This window comes from Notechis scutatus, chromosome Z, assembly GCF_049901735.1.
Source record: "Notechis scutatus isolate UNSWTSFEM ecotype Mainland chromosome Z, rNotScu1.2, whole genome shotgun sequence".
Lineage (NCBI taxonomy): Eukaryota > Metazoa > Chordata > Lepidosauria > Squamata > Elapidae > Notechis > Notechis scutatus.
In genome coordinates, this window is record NC_142025.1 from 61,844,370 (window position 1) to 61,861,805 (window position 17,436).

At 40.2% G+C, this 17,436-nt stretch overlaps 1 protein-coding gene across 4 annotated transcripts in view; it reads left to right on the forward strand.

The window, feature by feature from the left end:
* Positions 1-14,850, forward strand: part of STAC (SH3 and cysteine rich domain) — a 204,331-nt gene extending 189,481 nt beyond the window's left edge. For all 4 annotated transcript variants that reach the window (XM_026679525.2, XM_087948050.1, XM_087948051.1 and 1 more), the window contains exon 11: positions 13,518-14,850. In XM_026679525.2, coding sequence (XP_026535310.1) covers positions 13,518-13,616 — 99 coding nt within the window. In that variant the 3' untranslated portion in view covers positions 13,617-14,850. The remainder of the gene's footprint in view (positions 1-13,517) is intronic.
* Positions 14,851-17,436: the final 2,586 nt, after the last annotated feature.

Below are 17,436 nucleotides of genomic sequence, written 5' to 3' on the forward strand. Positions count from 1 at the left end.
GTAGCAGCCCACCCTTGGAATAATTCATTTGTTGTCATAAAAGTTTGTAGTGCACAGGATTTCAGAAGCTGGAAATGCTAATCTGAGAAGCTTTTCCTTTGGTATACACACTTTTTTGTTGACATACTGTCACTTCTGGTCACATAGGCTTTTCTAATAGTTGAGCATTACAAAACCCAACAAAATAAGTTTGCCAGAGACAACAGTGGAATGTTGGACGATAAATTGGACAAATCTGCCTGGAGAAAGAAGCAGCTAACAGAAGGTTTTGGTTTTTTTTAAGACAATAGGACTGAAGAGGATTCCAAGTTTAGAGAACAGGCAAGAAACAACCAGCTTTCTTTTTAAAGAAAGGAGGACAAGGGAAAAGAAAATAATGTGAATTATACTAGCGCTTTTCTAAGTAAGGACAATAAGGCACTAAATAAAATAGTCAGCTTTGTAAATAACAAATTATATAGGGAATGGATACTATACCAATTATACCTTCAACTCATTCTTGAGTCCTGGTATAGACAAATCCTGCAGTTTTCTTGGCAGCATTTAATAATTACCCTTACTGCTTTCTTTTAGATTGAGAGAAAGGGATTGGTCCAAAGTCATCCAGCTGACTGCCAATTGCAGAACTAGCCCTCAGAAACTTCTGGTTTCTTGACAAATGCCTTTAGCCACTGTACCAAGGGTGTCAAACTTGATTTCATTGAGGGCTGCATCTGGGTTGTGTTTGATTCTGGAGGGTCAGAGTGGGCATGGCCAGCTCAATATCACTTGTGTTAGGGGTGCCTGTGGTGGCCCGAAAACGGGCTCCCGAGCTCCATTTTTGGCTGTGACGTCCTCCTGCAACCCCCTGCCAGTGAAAACGGAGCTCAGGAAGGCCACAGCCCTCCCAAGTTCCATTTTCACTGGCAGAAACACTGTGGGCCAATCCTTCACTGTTTCTAGGGCAGCCCCGCAAGCTAGATCTAAGCATCCCATGGGCGGATCCAGCCCCTGGGCTTGAGTTTGACACCCCTGCACTATACTAAATTGACTGTCATGCAAGAGATAGTTGACATTATGGTCATAGTAGTTTAGATTTGCAGTGTAGATCTTATAAGATCTGTCTATAATTTTCATGTAAGTTAAATTTGCTTACACACACACGCGCGCGTATGTATGTATGTATGTAGATAATTTTTATTATTTTTATTTTTATTCATAAACAAATTTTGAATACAGCGTTTTGTCCAAATACGTTATTTACAAAAAAACAGAAACATAACTAATATGTAAAAATATTATCCATTTACTAATAAAAATACTAATAATATAATAAATTATATCTAAATTAACAACTCTAGTAATAATACATTTCCCATACAATACAGTTCCCATTCTATGTATTTAACTCATTCATATTTTTAATATTTATAGCAATTATAGTTCTATATCTTCCCTGTTTTTAATAAGAACGTTCATCATTTTTCTTCCTTTAACTTCTACCCTTTGTTTAAGCCACTCATAAAATCTATTCCATATCAAATAGTACTCTGAGTCTTCTTTTTCTTTTCTTTTTAAAGTTAAACTATCCATCTCAGCACATTCTAGGATCTTTCTGATTACCTTCTCATCTGATGGAATATTTCCATTTTTCCAAAAATTTGCATAGCTAATCCTTGCTGCTGTTAGTATCTGTGAAACTAGATATGCAGTTCCTTTTTCATAACCCTCTGGGATTATGCCCAGCAAATATACTTCTGATTTCCAGTCTATCTTCTGTTTGATTATTTTTTCCCAGCCAACTCTTTATTTTCTCCCAATATTGTTTTGCTTTGGTGCAAGTCCACCACATGTGATATATGTCCCTAGATTATGATTGCATTTCCAACATTTTGCAGACAAATTACTGAACATTTTTGCCAATCTTGCTGATGGTAAGTGCCACCTATAAAACATTTTATATAAATTTTCTTTATATGCCAAGGCCATCGTCAATTTATAGTTCTTGTCCCATAGTTTTTGCCACTTCTCTAATTCTATATTATAACCAAAAAAAATTGCCCAAACAATCATTATTTCCTTGACTTGCTCCTCCTCCTTTTGTCCATCAATAGATAATTATATGCTTTTTTAATCAGTTTTTCATCTGTCCCCATTAGTATCTTATCTAGTGCTGTTGGTTCATTATTTAGACCCTATGTTTTAACATCCTTCTCGTATCTGGTTTGTATCTGGAGATATGGCCACTAATCTAGATCCACCTCCTGACTCTGTAATTGTTGTCTAGTTTTTAATTCACAGTCCTTATTTAAAATATCTTTATAGAACACAATTTTTTCAAAGTTGATAAGATTTGGATAGATTAATGCTTCCATGATGGAGAGCCAGACTGGAATTTTCATTTAATGTTTTAATTTGATTTTTTCCCATACATTGAGCAATGCGTTTCTTACATAGTGCCCTTGAAAATATCTATGTACTGTACTCTTGCCATACCATAGTAAAGCATGCCAACCTAGTTGCAGATCATATCCCTCAAGCAATAATAATCTTCTATATTTCAAATTTACCCAATCTTTTATCCATGTCAAAGCTGATGCCTGATAATAGAGTTCCCAGTCTGGGAATCCACCCCCCACCCCCATTGCTTTTATCTTCTTGCAACATTTTAAATTTTATTCTGGCTTTTTTCCCTTGCCATAGAGTAATTCTATTCAAATCATCAAAAAATTTCCTCTCTACTTTTATCGGTATTGTTTGAAATAGGAAGAGTAATTTTGGCAATATATTCATTTTCATGGCAGCTATTCTCCCTATCATCGATAATTGGATGTTCTTCCATCTTTCTAAGTCTAATTTAATTTACTGCATTAGTTTTATGTAATTGTCCTCTTTTATCATCGCAGACCTTGCTGTTAAATAGATGCCTAAATATCTAACCTTTACTATTTGCAATCCTATTTTCTCTATCAATTTCATTTTTTGTTTTTCCATAAGATTTTTAACTATTACCTTGGTTTTTTTCCTTATTTATTTTCATCCCTGCCACCTCTCCATATTTCTCAATTTCCCCTATCAGTTTTGGACCCGATTCTATTGGTTCTTCCAGAATAAAAACTAAGTCACCAACACCACCAAACTTGAGATTCTAGGCTTAAACAACCTGGAACTACACCGGCTAAGATTGGACTTAAGCATAGTACATAAAATTATCTGTAACAATGTCTTACCAGTTAATGAATATTTCAGCTTTAACTACAACAACACAAGAGAACACAACAGATCATAAGCTTAATGTAAACCACTCCAAACTTGATTGCAGGAAGTACAATTTCAACAACAGAGTGGTCAATTTCTGGAACTCATTACCTGCTTCTGTTGTCACATGCTCAAACCTCCACCCCTTTACCCTCAAACTAACCTCTATTGACCTCTCCCCATTCCTAAGAGATCTGTAAGGGGCGTGCATAAGTGCACAATCATGCCTACCATCCCTGTCCTATTGTCCCGAATTATTATGTTTATTCTTATTTCTATTATATTGTAAGCATTTGACAAACCAAATAAAAATAAATAAACAAACAAACAAATAAATAAATAAATAAAGTCATCCACAAAGGCTTGCAATTTGTATTTTTCTTTTTTAATTTCCATTCCTTTTATTTCTGGGTCCTGTCTAATATTTCTGGTTAATACTTCTAAGGTTAGAATAAATAATAAAGGAGATAACAGACAGCTTTGTCTTATTCCCTTTTTTTTATATTGAAACTTTCTGTCACATCCCCATTCACCATCCCTTGGCTTTCTGGTGTGTATAAATTGCCTTTATCATCTGGGTAAATTTTTCGCCAAAATCCATACATTATAGTTGTTGCAGCATAAATTGCCAATTATATTAGCAAACGCTTTCTGGACATCCACAAATATTAAGGCTAGCTGTTTTTCATTATGCTTTTCATAATACTCCAGAGCAGTGGTAGTCAACCTGGTCCCTACCGCCCACTAGTGGGCATTCCAGCTTTCATGGTGGGCGGTAGGGGTTTTGTCCCCTACTTTATAAATCACCATTACTGTGGAACTGGTGGGCAGTTAGAGAAAATTTTAATACTAACAGAGATACAAAAGTGGACGGTAGGTATAAAAAGGTTGACTACCCCTGCTCTAGAGTAACTAGAATTATTCTAACATTATGATTTGTCTTTTAGGCAAGAACCCGTTCTGGTCCACATGTATAAATTCACTTAAAAATATTTTAACTCTTTATGTGATCACTGAGGCAAATATTTTATAATCTGCATTTAGCAATGAAATTGGTCTATAATTCTTTATTTGTGTTGGATCTGAATCTTCTTTTGGTATCAAAGTGATGTAGGCCTCTGTCCATGTATCTGGTATTTTGGTTTCTAAAAGAGCTTCGTTATATATCTCTAGCATTGGTAGGCTCAAAGTTTCTTGCAGTTCTTTGTATATTTCTACTGGAAGACCATCTGGGCCTGGGATTTTATTTTATTTTATTTTATTTGTCTTTTTATCACTTCTGTTAGTTCTGTCATTGATATTCTTTCATTCAGCATCTTCTTCATCATTTCTGGAATCTTTGGTACATTAGCTTTTTCCAAGTGGCTTATTATTTTTTCTGCTGGCATTTTTTCGTGGTCATATAGCTTCTTATAGAAATCATATATTATATCTTCTTTTCCGTTGAGCATTGCAGCATACCCCCCTCGTCCTGCAGGTTACCTATCTGGTTTCTTTCTTTTTCTTTCTTTAATCTATATCTATATTTGTCTCTGGATTCATTGTTCTCCAAGTATCTTGTAGCAATAGTTCTTCAATCATTTTAGAAAGATTTCTAGGTAGAGTTCTTTTTTAATTTTTTTTACTACTTTTATAGTCCAATTTTGTGTTGACTATTGTGTTAAAATCTCCCATAATACAAATGTTTTCATATTCTGTGTCAAGTATCTTTTTGTGAAGTTTTTCTTTTAAAGAATTCCTCTTATCCTTCATTTGGTGCATATATAGCAACCAAGAGTGTCTGTTTTTGGTTTAAGGTCATCTCCCGCATCAAGATTCTCCCTTCTTCATCTTTATAAATTTGTTTAGAATTCATTGTCTCTCTCACGTATATTACCACGCTTCTTTTTTTTCTGCTGTGATTATGAGTAAAATAATTCCCCAGTTTATAATGTTGCTGGTTGATATGTGCTTCTTGGAGTAATATTATATCCAATTTTAATCTTTGTAGCTTCAAAAATATATTTTTCCTTTTTATGGGGGAATTGAGCCCAGTTATATTAACTGACATCATCTTTACTTTGTCCTGCATCATTTTATTTATATCTAGGTCTTATACTCCTAGTTGCTCTCATTTCTCTCAGTTCTTTCGCTATTGCTCCTTCTTGTTCTGGATGTTCTTTTTTTCTCATTTTCACTCTCCACTTGTCTCTTATGTGCTATATCTCCTCTCTTTTCCTGTTCCTTTTCAGTGTTGAAGTAATTAAAAGTCTATTGTTTTGTCAAGTGAGTATTCTATGCCTTTTTTCTTGCCAAGTGACCAGTATCCCTTCAGGTATTAACCATCTATAGTTTATGTTATTTTTACTCAACTCTGTTGTCAATAAGAAGTATTGTTTTCTATGTTCTCTTACTCTTCTTGGGATCTGTTTTAGCGCAACCAATTGTTTCCTGCCAAGTAGCCTGATCCTTAGCAGGATACAGTTTCAGTTCATTATAGTTATCAGGAACTATATTTACTTGGCATACTATACTAGCCTGATATCTATCTGGTGGTCGTGTTACACAGGTTGAATGTCTAGGCAACTCAGGGCTTACTGGTGGACTCTCTTGTTCCACCTGCTCCTGTTCTTCTACCTCATCCTGTGCCTGTTCTTCCTCTTTAATGGCTATTGATAGTTTAACTATCTCATCATTAGGGACTACTTGAGTGTCGATAACAACATCATTGTTGGATTCCTGTTCTAGTTTATTCCACCCAATGTGCTCAAGAAATTTAGCACTAGCGCTACAAGTAAATATTAGCTGTGCTTGGAGCTGAAAATCTAAACCAGTGGTTCCCAAAGTGGGCGGTACTGCCCCCTGGGGGGCGGTGGGATGCCTTAGGGGGTTGCTAAGAGGCAAGGGGGCTGGCAGGGGGTGCTAAGAGGTGGCAGGGGGTGCTAAGAGGTGGCAGGGGGTGTTCGAGGCCCTGCAGGGTCACCCCATTGACTGTTGCACTGCTCTGGAGCCGGCGCCTCGAATGCGGCAGCTCCGCTGCGCCGCATTGTAATGGGCTCCAGGAGGAGGAGGAGAGGATGGAGTAAAGTGCACTAAATTTGAGTGTGCTGCATAGGTGCTGCAAGAGCAGCGAACAGCCATGGAGCCGGCTGTGGTGGGGCCTGGAAGGTGCGCACGAGAGGAGAAGGAGGGGAGAGGGAGGAAGGAAGCCTCCACCAGGGCTTGCGCTCATTCCTCAGCCAACCTGGATTTCCAAAAACTTGCCAAGAAGAAAGAAAAGAAACTTCTCACTCTCTCAGAAAGTCCTGCATGCTCTACTCGGGGCTCTTTGCTATCCTTTTTTCTTCCTTCCTTTTGGAAATCCGGGCTAGCTAAGGAACAAGCAGAAGCCGCGGTGGAGGCTTCCCTCCTCCCCCTCTTCCTCCTCTCGTTCTTCAGCCAGCCCAGATTTCCAAAAGGAAGAAAGAAAAGGGGACAGTGAAGAGCCCCAAGGAGAGCACGCAGGGCTTTCCGAGAGAGTGAGAAGAGACACAGGGAGCGCGAGAGAGAGCGAGATACACATACACACAGAGAGAAATACAAAGGGAGGAGAGAGATTCAGCTCAATTCAGCTTTGTCTGCTCCCCTCTCTCTGACTTTGCCCAGTTTTGGAAGGATTCAGCAGCGATCTAAGGCAGCAACCTCGTAGCACTGTGAGATAACAGCCTGACTGTCACTCCTTTTGGAATGCAAGGTTTATTTTTGTATCTTTCCAGAGACAGAAAGAAGCGTGGCCAAATTTCCTTACAGTTATTCCCTGGGTGTGGGAGTTGGGAAGGGGGTGGGGAGTGGGGGAGAAGGAGGGAGGTAGAGCGAGTGAGAGAGAGAGAGAGAGAGAGAGAGAGAAGGAGAGGGAGAGAGAAAGAGAGATGAGGAGGAAAGGAGGGAGAGGGAGATAGAGGGAGAAAGATAGAGATGGGAGAGGGAGGGAGGAGAGAGAACCCATAGAAAACACAGAAAACCACAAAACCTGGGGGGTCATGTGACTCAGTGGGAGTGACATTGAGTTGCCACGCCCACCCATGTCTTGGGGGTCCTGGTGTTTTGTTTTCTGTTTGTTTTCTTTGAGTGTTTAAGGTTGCAGACCCCTGGCCTAGGAGAGGCAGAGGAAGGGGGGCTTTGACCACAAGCCCAATATCCAGGATCCTGCTCAGTGAAGCCCGCCCCTCTTTGTAGTTTCTGTGCCTGACAGCAAGTTCACAGGGTGACCCTCCTGCCAGGGATCAGCCTCCCAAGCTGCCCCCCTCTCGGGGCACTCACGTCATAGAGGGTGGTGCTGTTCCCTCCTTCCTGGAGCAGGGCAAGGTTGAAGAAGCCCAGGGCAGGCAGCTTTGCTCTACTTTCACAATGTGCTGCCTCTACGTTTGGCGCGCTGGCTCCGCAGGCTCACCCCATTGAGCCCCTTGCACCTCTCCGGTGTAACAATCAATGGGGTGAGCTTGCAGTGCCGGCACCTCGAATGCCCCCTGCCGCCTCTTAGCGCCCCCAAGGGGCTGGCAGAGGGTGCTAAAAGCGGCAGGGGGCATTGAGGTGCCGGCACTGCAGGCTCACCCCATTGACTGTTGCACCACTCCGGAGCCAGCGTCTCAAATGCAGTGACGGCGGCTTTACTTTACATTCCCAAAGTACCACCATTGTCGCGTTCTGTCTGTCTATCCATCCATACATCCATCCAAAAGGTCTGTCTGTCTGCCTTCCTGCCTACCTACTTAACTGCCTGCCTGCCTGTCTTTCTGTCTACCTACCTACCTACCAATATATATCTACCTACCTACCAATATCTATCTACCTACCTACTTATCTACCTATCTACCTACCTATCCATCCATCCAAAAGGTCTGTCTGTCTTCCTGCCTGCTTGCCTGCCTGCCTACCTACCTATCTACCAATATATCTATCTATCTACCTATCTATCTACCTACCTACCTATCCATCCATCCATCCATCCAAAAGGTCTGTCTTCCAGCCTGCCTGCCTGCCTATCTACCAATATATCTATCTACCTACCTACCTACCTACCTCTCTCTCTCTGTGTGTGTCTCTCTCTCTATCCATCCATCCATCCATCCATGTTCGAAGCGCCTGCCTTGCAGGCACATTGGGAAAGTAGAGCAAAGCCAGTCTGGGAGGGGAGGGAGGGAGGGGAGAGAGAGAGAGAGAGAGAGAGAGACCTGATGTATCAGATTGAAATGAGGCCTAGTTTAGACTGAGGCCCTTTTCCACATTGAAACATCTTTCCACATTGAAACATCTTTGGCTTCTATTAAAGGTTTTGTGGACAAAACATGGTCAAGACTATCAGGAAGCTCTCACATTTTGTTGAGGCTTTAAACAGGATCCATTGGACCAGATCTCCACCCTAAAAAATTGCTTTTCTCCAATGTTTTAAAGTGCCAATTCTGAAGAAGGCAAAACCAAAATGTACTGATAAATTACAAGGAGAACACACACACTCTCTCTCTCTCTTCTAACCCTGCTGGAGCAGGTGATTGGACTAGAATAGATATCTCATTATCTTTCTCCTCCCTCCCTTCTTCTTTATTTCTTTTTCTTTCTGTCCCTTCCTTCAATCCCCCCTTTCTTCATGTGTCCCTTTTTCTTTCTTTTCCTTTTCTCTTTCTTTTCTTCCTTCTCTTTTTCTCTCTCTCTCTCTTTTCTCTCTCTCTCTCTCTTTCCCTCTCTCAGGCTCACCCCATTGACTAGGTGCACTGCTTTGCTCGGACTTGCTTGGGCAGGTCCTTCCAGTGCAGTGAGCTCAATGGGGTGGACCTGCAGGTCTGGCACCTAAAACTCAGCAGTGGTGGCATGTTTGAAAAGTCAAGCAAAGCCAGAGGTCGGTAATTTTTGCTGCAAAGAATAACAAAAGCTTCTGGGTTGTGCACAAGAAGGAACACACATGTCAAGGCAATTCAGCAACATAAAATAAAGAAATAAAAATAAAACAAATCAACAAGAATCAGCAAAGTATCTCTGATTAGATTTTATTCACTACTAGAATCTAATCAGAGATGCTTTGCCGATTCTAGTCCAATGACCTGCTCCAGCAGGGTTAGAAGGGAGTGTGTGTGTATGTGTGTGAATGACTGTCAAAACTCCAAAAACAGGTCAAGTAGCTCTGGGGAGGCCAATCATAAATTACAACACTTGCTAAACAACCGGCCATTAAGTGAGGATCACTTGTATTTGGTTTGCCAGTCACCTGGCCATGCCCACCCAGTCACATGACCACCAAACCACACCTATCCGGTCATGTGACCAGCAAGTCACACCCAGCCAGCAAGCCACGCCAGCCAGTCACATGACCAGCAAGCCACACCCTCAAATTAGGCCACGCCACAGAAATTTAAATCCCACCCCTGGGTGGGGGGCATCGAGGATGAGTTTGTAGCACAAAGGGGGCCGTGGACTGAAAAAGTTTGGGAACCACTGATCTAAACGATCTATGGTTGGCCTTGTAACCTACAAAAAATAATTTCCTAGCTCTATGTTGCCCTTTAAGTCTTACTTGTGATGGAATATGCACCCATGCTGGAGCTCCAAATGTGTGTAGATAACTTAAATTTGGTTTTCTGCCATGCCACCGAGTGAATAGCAATTCACCAGTTGTTGTGTTCACCACATTTTTAACACATGGTTGCTACACATTATGGCTTCACCCCACAGTGTTTCAGGCAAATCTGAATCAGATAACATAGTGCAAGCCATGGCTTGTAACGTTTACCCCCTTCATTCTATAAACAAGTTATGTTGTGGCCTGTAAGGGGCAGAATGCTTATGTTCGATACCAGCTAATTTTAACATCGTTTGGAATCTATTAATAATAAACTCAATCCCGTTATCAGTTACTAATGTAATTACCCTATGTCTCATTTTCCTTTCAGCAAATCTTAGCCAGTTAAAGAAATGTTGGAACATTTCTATTTTGTTTTTCATTAGGTAGCAGAAACCGTACTGTAATTATCCATTATACTCAAAACATAGCAGGCACCTCCCAAACTGGGTTTCTTAGGACCAAGTATGTCAGCAAACACAACCTCTAAAGGTTCTTTGGTCTTAAACCCATTCAGTCTGTTTGCTGGAGTAACCTTGCTTTTCTCCTGGTTACATGCATTACAATTTAAGTACTTGCTACAGGGTTTTAATTTTACTCCCTCTGACAATTCGACAGTTTGTTTCAGCATTTTGAAATTAATGTGCCCCAGACGTCTATGCAGTAAATGTATGCATTTGTCATGTGGCTTAACATTGTTATAAACCAAGTTAGCCATCTGCAACTGGTCATCATGTATAACATATAAATCATTCTCTAAAGTAGCAGTAACATTTTTACCCTCTTTCTCTATTATACAGTTCTCCCCTAAAGATTACTACATAACCAATGTTAACTAAAGCCCTTACTGATAACAAATTAAATTTCAGTTTAGGTACATATAACATAGATAAATGCTCATTTACACATGAACAATATGCAGTACCTTCACCAGATGCTTTCATCTTCCATCCATTTGCCAATGATACATGTTTCTTACTTGTAGACATCTTTACAAACCTATTTCTAGTAATGCACTGCGATGTTCCACTATCAACTACCTACAAATCATGGTTTACAGTTGAATTGCTAGACATACCTAAATTAACATTCTTCTTAGCCTTCTGGTGATTACCAGTATTCTGTTGTTTTCCCTTCTTACAGAATCTATCTATATGTCCCCTAGCCCCACAAGAAAAACATTTCCTAACAGTATAGGCAGTTGAAAACAAATCCTCTTCTTGTAGTTGTTTCTCTCTCAGTTGGTCTATATCCAGACTTCTTCTTGCCTCTTCTAATAATCGTCTGGTTATGTCAGTTAATGTCAGTTCATTTCTGGTCAGGACTTCCAGTGAAGATACATAATCATAACTTTCATCCAATGAGGAAAGAATGATGTAAACTTGGTGCAGCTCTGAAAAAATCAGTTCCTTTTCATGTAGCTCTTGAAAAGTTCTTTTCATGAAGTTCAAATGAGCTAACATATCTCCACCTTTCAGAAGACGTGCTCTAAACAGTTTACGTGTAAGATGTATGTGTGCACCTACACTGTTACGAACGTAAATCCTCTTCAAATTCTCCCAACACCTAGCAGCAGACTCTTCTCCACGAATATGGACTAGCTGCTGGTCACTCAGTGTTAGACCAATTATACAAAGAGCTCGTTCGTTGTTCCGTTTGAAGTCAACTAACTTTTTGGCATTGTTTGGATCCTAAGCATTTACATTTGGTGGATCCTGAACTTCAGCCCATAACCCTTCCCTACACAGAAGTAGACTGCACTTCATAGACCAGGAAACATAGTTTGTTCCATCCAACCAGGTTATCAGTGATAAACTTGTTGACGGGTCTTGTGCCATATTTATCAGGACAGTAACCCACAATTAAACAGTAAACAGCTGTCTTAATATTGTACTGCATATTCACACTAACTCTCATTTATCTGAGCTTGGTATGAACTGGGCCCATAACCAGTGTTGAGGTATTCCACATTAGGAGAATGAGTGCACTCAGGGAAACGTAGTGAGAGTGGTGTTGAATAACACACAAGCAGCATATAGATACACTGAATAGTAAAATGTAGGTTTACTTCCAGTAAACGGGTAAACCAAGTCCAACAAACAGTCCAAATCATACACTGTTAAAGCAGGTAGTATTCAATACAATCAGTCCAGGGATAATCCAAAAACGAAGTCCAGGATCATAAACAAAGTTTAGTAAACGGAGTTTGCTAACAGTTTGCAAGACTCACAGCAATCCAAGTAGAATGACGATCAGGCAAAAGACAGTAGGGAAATGCAAGAAGAGAATAAACCAGGTTTCTGGCTCTATCTTATGGCCATTGGGGAAACCTCAGCCAATCACAATTTCAGCGTTCTCTTAAAGATACAAACAGTATTAGATAACTATCCTGGTTTATATATTGCCAACCCAACTGTTAGGTGACTATCATTCCTAACAGTTTCTCCTGGATCCAGCTACATGAACTGCCATTCACAGACACCCTTCCTTATTGTCACCCTTACAAGGCGACGTTTTCCCCCTCAGGAGAACTCTAGACCAGTAGAAATCAGCTGAATCTCACAGAGCTCCACAAGAACAGTTGTCACTCAACAAACCCAGAAACGGAAGTCCATATATACATGGCTGGCTGTTGTTATCTCTGAAACTGAGTCCAGTTGATTTCCCTTTCTTTATTATGCTTTGAAAAATTAGATTTATTATTTTTAAGTTCCATTTGGATACAGCAAGTTGCAGATTTCTGAAAACAGATGACTTTTAAGAAAAAAATTTTTTATTCTTCATGTACTTTGTGCATGTTGTCAGGAAAATAATTCTGATTGGCTAAACGAAAAAGCAGAAGAAACTACTTTAAAAGCATACTTTTGGAAGAAAGTTGTTATTTTTGTGCATGTGTCACCCAAAGATGAAGACTATGTTCTTCATAATTGCATGTTAGGGATGCATTGTATGAGATATGTTAGGGATGTAGCTTTTGTTTAATTTTTACCTGCATATAAAATGGACATGTCCAGCTGAAGTTATGTTTATTCATAACTTACCTTTGGACTCATAGGAATTTAGGATTAGATTAATACATAAGCCATCAAAGGGAATATTATATACCTAGCTCTTGAGAAAAACTTAACAACAATCTCAAGCTAGCAAGAGGAATCCAGTGCTTTAATTAAACATATAAGTTCCATGGAGTTAAAGTTATGCAAACTATATATAATTTTACAGGTAAGATTGCAACTAATTAAAACTAAGTAAACAGTCATTTGCTTGTTTATAATAGCTTTTATCACAGAAATGGCTTATCACTAAGAAAAATGGCTAATAAATATGATGAATAAATAAAACAATATATAGCACACGGGTGTCAAACTCGCAGTGTCATATGCTCTCGTGATGTTTCATGACTTTTTCCCTTTGCGGAGCTGAAGTGGACATGGTCTGTGCATGATGCATTCGACCTGTGGGCCGCCAGTTTGACATCCCTAATAGCACCTGAACTGAACACTTATATTTAGAAAATAGTAGTTTCCATCTTCATACCATTTGCAAACATGAAAGAAATCTAAAAGAGGGCTGGAAATTGGGTAGCCTGGTTCAGGTCAGTCTATTTACAGCATGTTGTCTCATCTATGCAGTAGCTATTTGGGTTACATAATAAAAAGTAGTGTTTGAGTGTGAGAAATGTTTAACTGTTCTCTCCATTGTTTATCTTCAGATCTGCATAACTTCAGAAAAGGAACAAGATGGATTTATCAAAGTATGCAGTGGGAAGAAAAAGGGCTTTGTCCCAATAGATGTCTTAGAAGACATCTGAAATTTGCCCGGTCAGCAAATGCAGTACAGTAGCAAAGCTTCGCCAGCAAGACCTGTTTGCTTCATTTTGCATTGTGTCTACCCAAACAAGCTGTCCTGGAGATTACTAGGGCAATCAGAAGACAACTACAAAGACCAACCACTATCAAGCATTTAGTTGCTTCGAAGCAACAAACAGTTGATCAATAACAAAGTGTATTAATAGAGAAAGAACCAAATAAAGGTGGTGTAAATCTTAAGGGAGGGGTGGGCTGCTTTTCTAAAAAGACAAGTAAAAAATTAAACTTGATGGTCGGTTTTGTTTTATTTTGTTTCATTTTTTTCCTGAGCAAAGCTACTAATTGTTACCCTTTGGCAACAGGCAATTGACCTGTAAGGCTGCTTTTCTCTTGTTCAGATGTCTTAAGAAAACTGATAGGAACTTTTAGTCAATGTTGTTTGATATGTGTCTCACTAGGAAAGGTTCAGACTTTTTCTCTGAACTGTGATTTGATGGCTGAAATAAGTGATATGAATCTGGCCTTTAAAATATTGTTCCCCATTTTAGGGAATCAGGATAACATTTGGTTCTGACTTTTAATTTTTTTTTATTAAAAGGCAGTTTAAGTGAAACATGTAGTCATCAGTTTGGGAAACAAGCTGCTACCCAGTTTAAGCTCTCTGCAGGTTTCTTTTTTGTTGTTGTTAGTTGCAAAGTCATGTCTAACCCATCGCAACCCCATGGACAATGTTCCTCCAGGTCTTCCTGCTCTCAACTATCCCCTGGAGTCCATTTAAGCTCATGCTGGCTGCTTCAGTAGCTCCATCCAGCCACCTCATTCTCTGCCATTGTCATATCCCTAAAAGCGATACTACCATTCAGTTGGGAGAAGGGGTGGGGGGCTTGAATTCAATTTATTACTATTGCCTGTGACAATTGCTATTTTATAACTTGTATCCTGACGCCAAAGCACCCTGGGATTTTCTCACCTCTTGGGGAATGTAGTAGGCGGGAGGGCCCTGTGGGTTGTTTCATTTTGAAAGCCAGCAGAGATGGCCATGGGATTGCCTGCTTATCTATTTCTCAGAGCGGCCGGTACAATAACATCTTCACACCTGTGAATTGGCTGAATCCACATCTGGCTAAAAAGAGGCGTCTCTACTGCTTTAATTCTACTTGTCTTGCCTAAGGGTATTCAGACGTTGCTTTGAATGTATTGCTGTCACTTTTGCTTATTAAAAGGTTTCTTTTGAAATACTCTTTTGAAGAGTCTTCACTTTTTTAAGTTAGGAGAGGCAATATTTAGAGAAAGCAACGTCTGAAAAATGGTCAACCCAAAGAAGCAATTTTTGCTCTACCAAGGGAACCCTGCAAACCATGTCCAAGCAAAGCAGGGAGCAAGGAGAAGCTGAATGCGGGGGGGTGGGGAGACATCAACCATCACCCAGCCAGATGCCTGCTTCCTGTACCCCATCAGAGAGGATGAGGTGACCCTGGAAAACACTCCACTGGTTGATTGGCATCAGGAAGAAAGACAGCTGGGATGGGAGAACCGGAGGAATCACCCTCACCCACAGTAACTGAAAGCTGGGGTGGAAATTGGAGCTAGAAGCCTTCTCTGACCAGGAGGAACTAACAGAAGCACTGCTGAGGAAGGATCATCTGGAGAGACATATAACCCAGTTGGTGATGGAAACTTTGGAAAATTTCAACATCCAAGAGGAGCCAGAATGGCAGCAAAGGGGTGCTGAAATGGCAGCAGCCGCGGATGCTACCAGGAGGATCACAATTCTTCCAGGACCCGCCAATCACATGGATGGCACAGCAGCAGCAGCTGGAGGCTCAGAAAACCCTCCTCCTGGGCGGTGCACACAACTAGGGCTCATTCCCAACCAGCCCCAAACCCCGCAACTGGAAAGAAAAACTCCCCTCTTGGGGTGACATTTGATAGAGATCTGCAACAATTGGGATTCTTTGTGATACAGGTGCTCATGTACATGCAGGAGTATGGATGGGATTTCCAGACCCAAGGATCCTGAGTGCGAGTTGTTACCCTAGCCCTGGAGGGAGCCGCTGCCAGGTGGATGGTGACCCTACATAATGCCAACACACCAAAACTGTGGAATTTTGGCCATTTTATGATGGCCCTGTGACAGCAATTCGAGGCCTCCCTCACAGATCACAAAGCACATGATCACATTAAAGTCATAAAGCAGGGACGGCAGCCAGTGGCAGAGTATACTGAAGAATTCCGAGACCTCGCGTGTCATATAAACTGGCCAGATGATATTCGGGTAAGCTGCTTCAAGGATGGGCTGAGTGATGACCTCTATAATGCCTGCGTGGCCCGAGGTGCACCGAATCATCTACATGAGTGGTATCTCACTGTGAAGAAACTCACACCTACTGCTTCAATGACTCCATCCAGCCACCTCATTCTCTGTCATCCCCATCTTCTTTTGCCCTCAACTGTTCCCAGCGTTAGGCTCTTCTCCAGTGAGTCCTTCCTTTTCATTAGGTGGCCAAAATATTTGAGTTTCATCTTCAGGCCTTCAAAAGAGCAGTCAGGGTTGATCTCATCTAGGACTGATCAGTTTGATCACCTTGCAGTCCAAAGGTTTCCTTTAAATAGGTTAAATTGGTGAGCATGTATACCTACAAATATGTTGCAGTTCATAGAAGTAAATTCTGATTATGCAACTGATGAATAACATTTTCCCCAGAGAAGCCCATTAAATGTCATTGCCAAAAGAAGAACATTGCTTGTAGCAAGAAATTTAGTTGCAAACATATTAAATAAATTTTCTATTTTTAAATATTATGTGTGCGTATGTGAATGTGAACATTTGAGGATACATGCATATACATACAACAATGAGCTTGTTTCTTTGGATAGTCAGTTCCCTTCAGAATGAAAAAAGCATATATCCACAGATTAAAAATATATAGGCTGAAAGAAAAATAGATTAACCAGGACATTTTGAAAAATGAGTACACATTCAAACAGCGAATATTTGATAATTCACCTGAAAGCACAAACCAGCTACAATGCAACACCAAGTCATATATGTGTATAAAACTTCTATTAAGTCTAACAGAAATAACTGCCTTGGGATAACAGCCACTGACAGAAGCCAGAATTTTGGCTGTTTCACATTCTGTTTTGACACCCAATACAAGCAACATCCTTTAGATTCCAGTTGAAGTTTCTTTTTCTTTTTTGCAAGTGAATGAGAGATTGTCCTTGAGGCTGAATAAAACCTATTTGCATAGCACTTAAGGAGAATCCAGTATGATCACTCTTGAGAAATTCTTTTTTTTTTTTTTTGAAAAATACTTTATTAGTTTTACCTTTAAAAGCACAACACAACTACAAGTTATGTACAACAAAAAGACAAACAGGCCTTAGCATAGGCCAAGAGGGAAAAAGAGGAAAGCCTAAGAGAGGAAAAAGGGAAGAGTAAGGGAGGGGAAGGGTAGAGTAGGGAAAACAGTTAAAATAAAACCATATTTTGTGACCATCTGTAAGATCCTTTCTTCTTCAAAAATATCGTCGGCAGTGCTTTTCTTTATCTCTGCTTTGTAGGCCCTCGGCCATAGTTTTCCTAGAGGTGATCTATCTTTGGTTTAGCCAATTATACAAAGGATTCCAATTGTTGTAATAGGATGAGGATTCTTTATTTTTTAATGCTTGGGTTAGTTTGTCCATTTTGGCGCAGGAAGAACTCTGGTGGTACAAACTTCAATTAATGGCATTACATTTTTACTGGTAGTAATCTATGCCCCAAATGATGATCAAGGTAAATTTTTCAAACATCTCCACCAAAAAATAATAGATTTC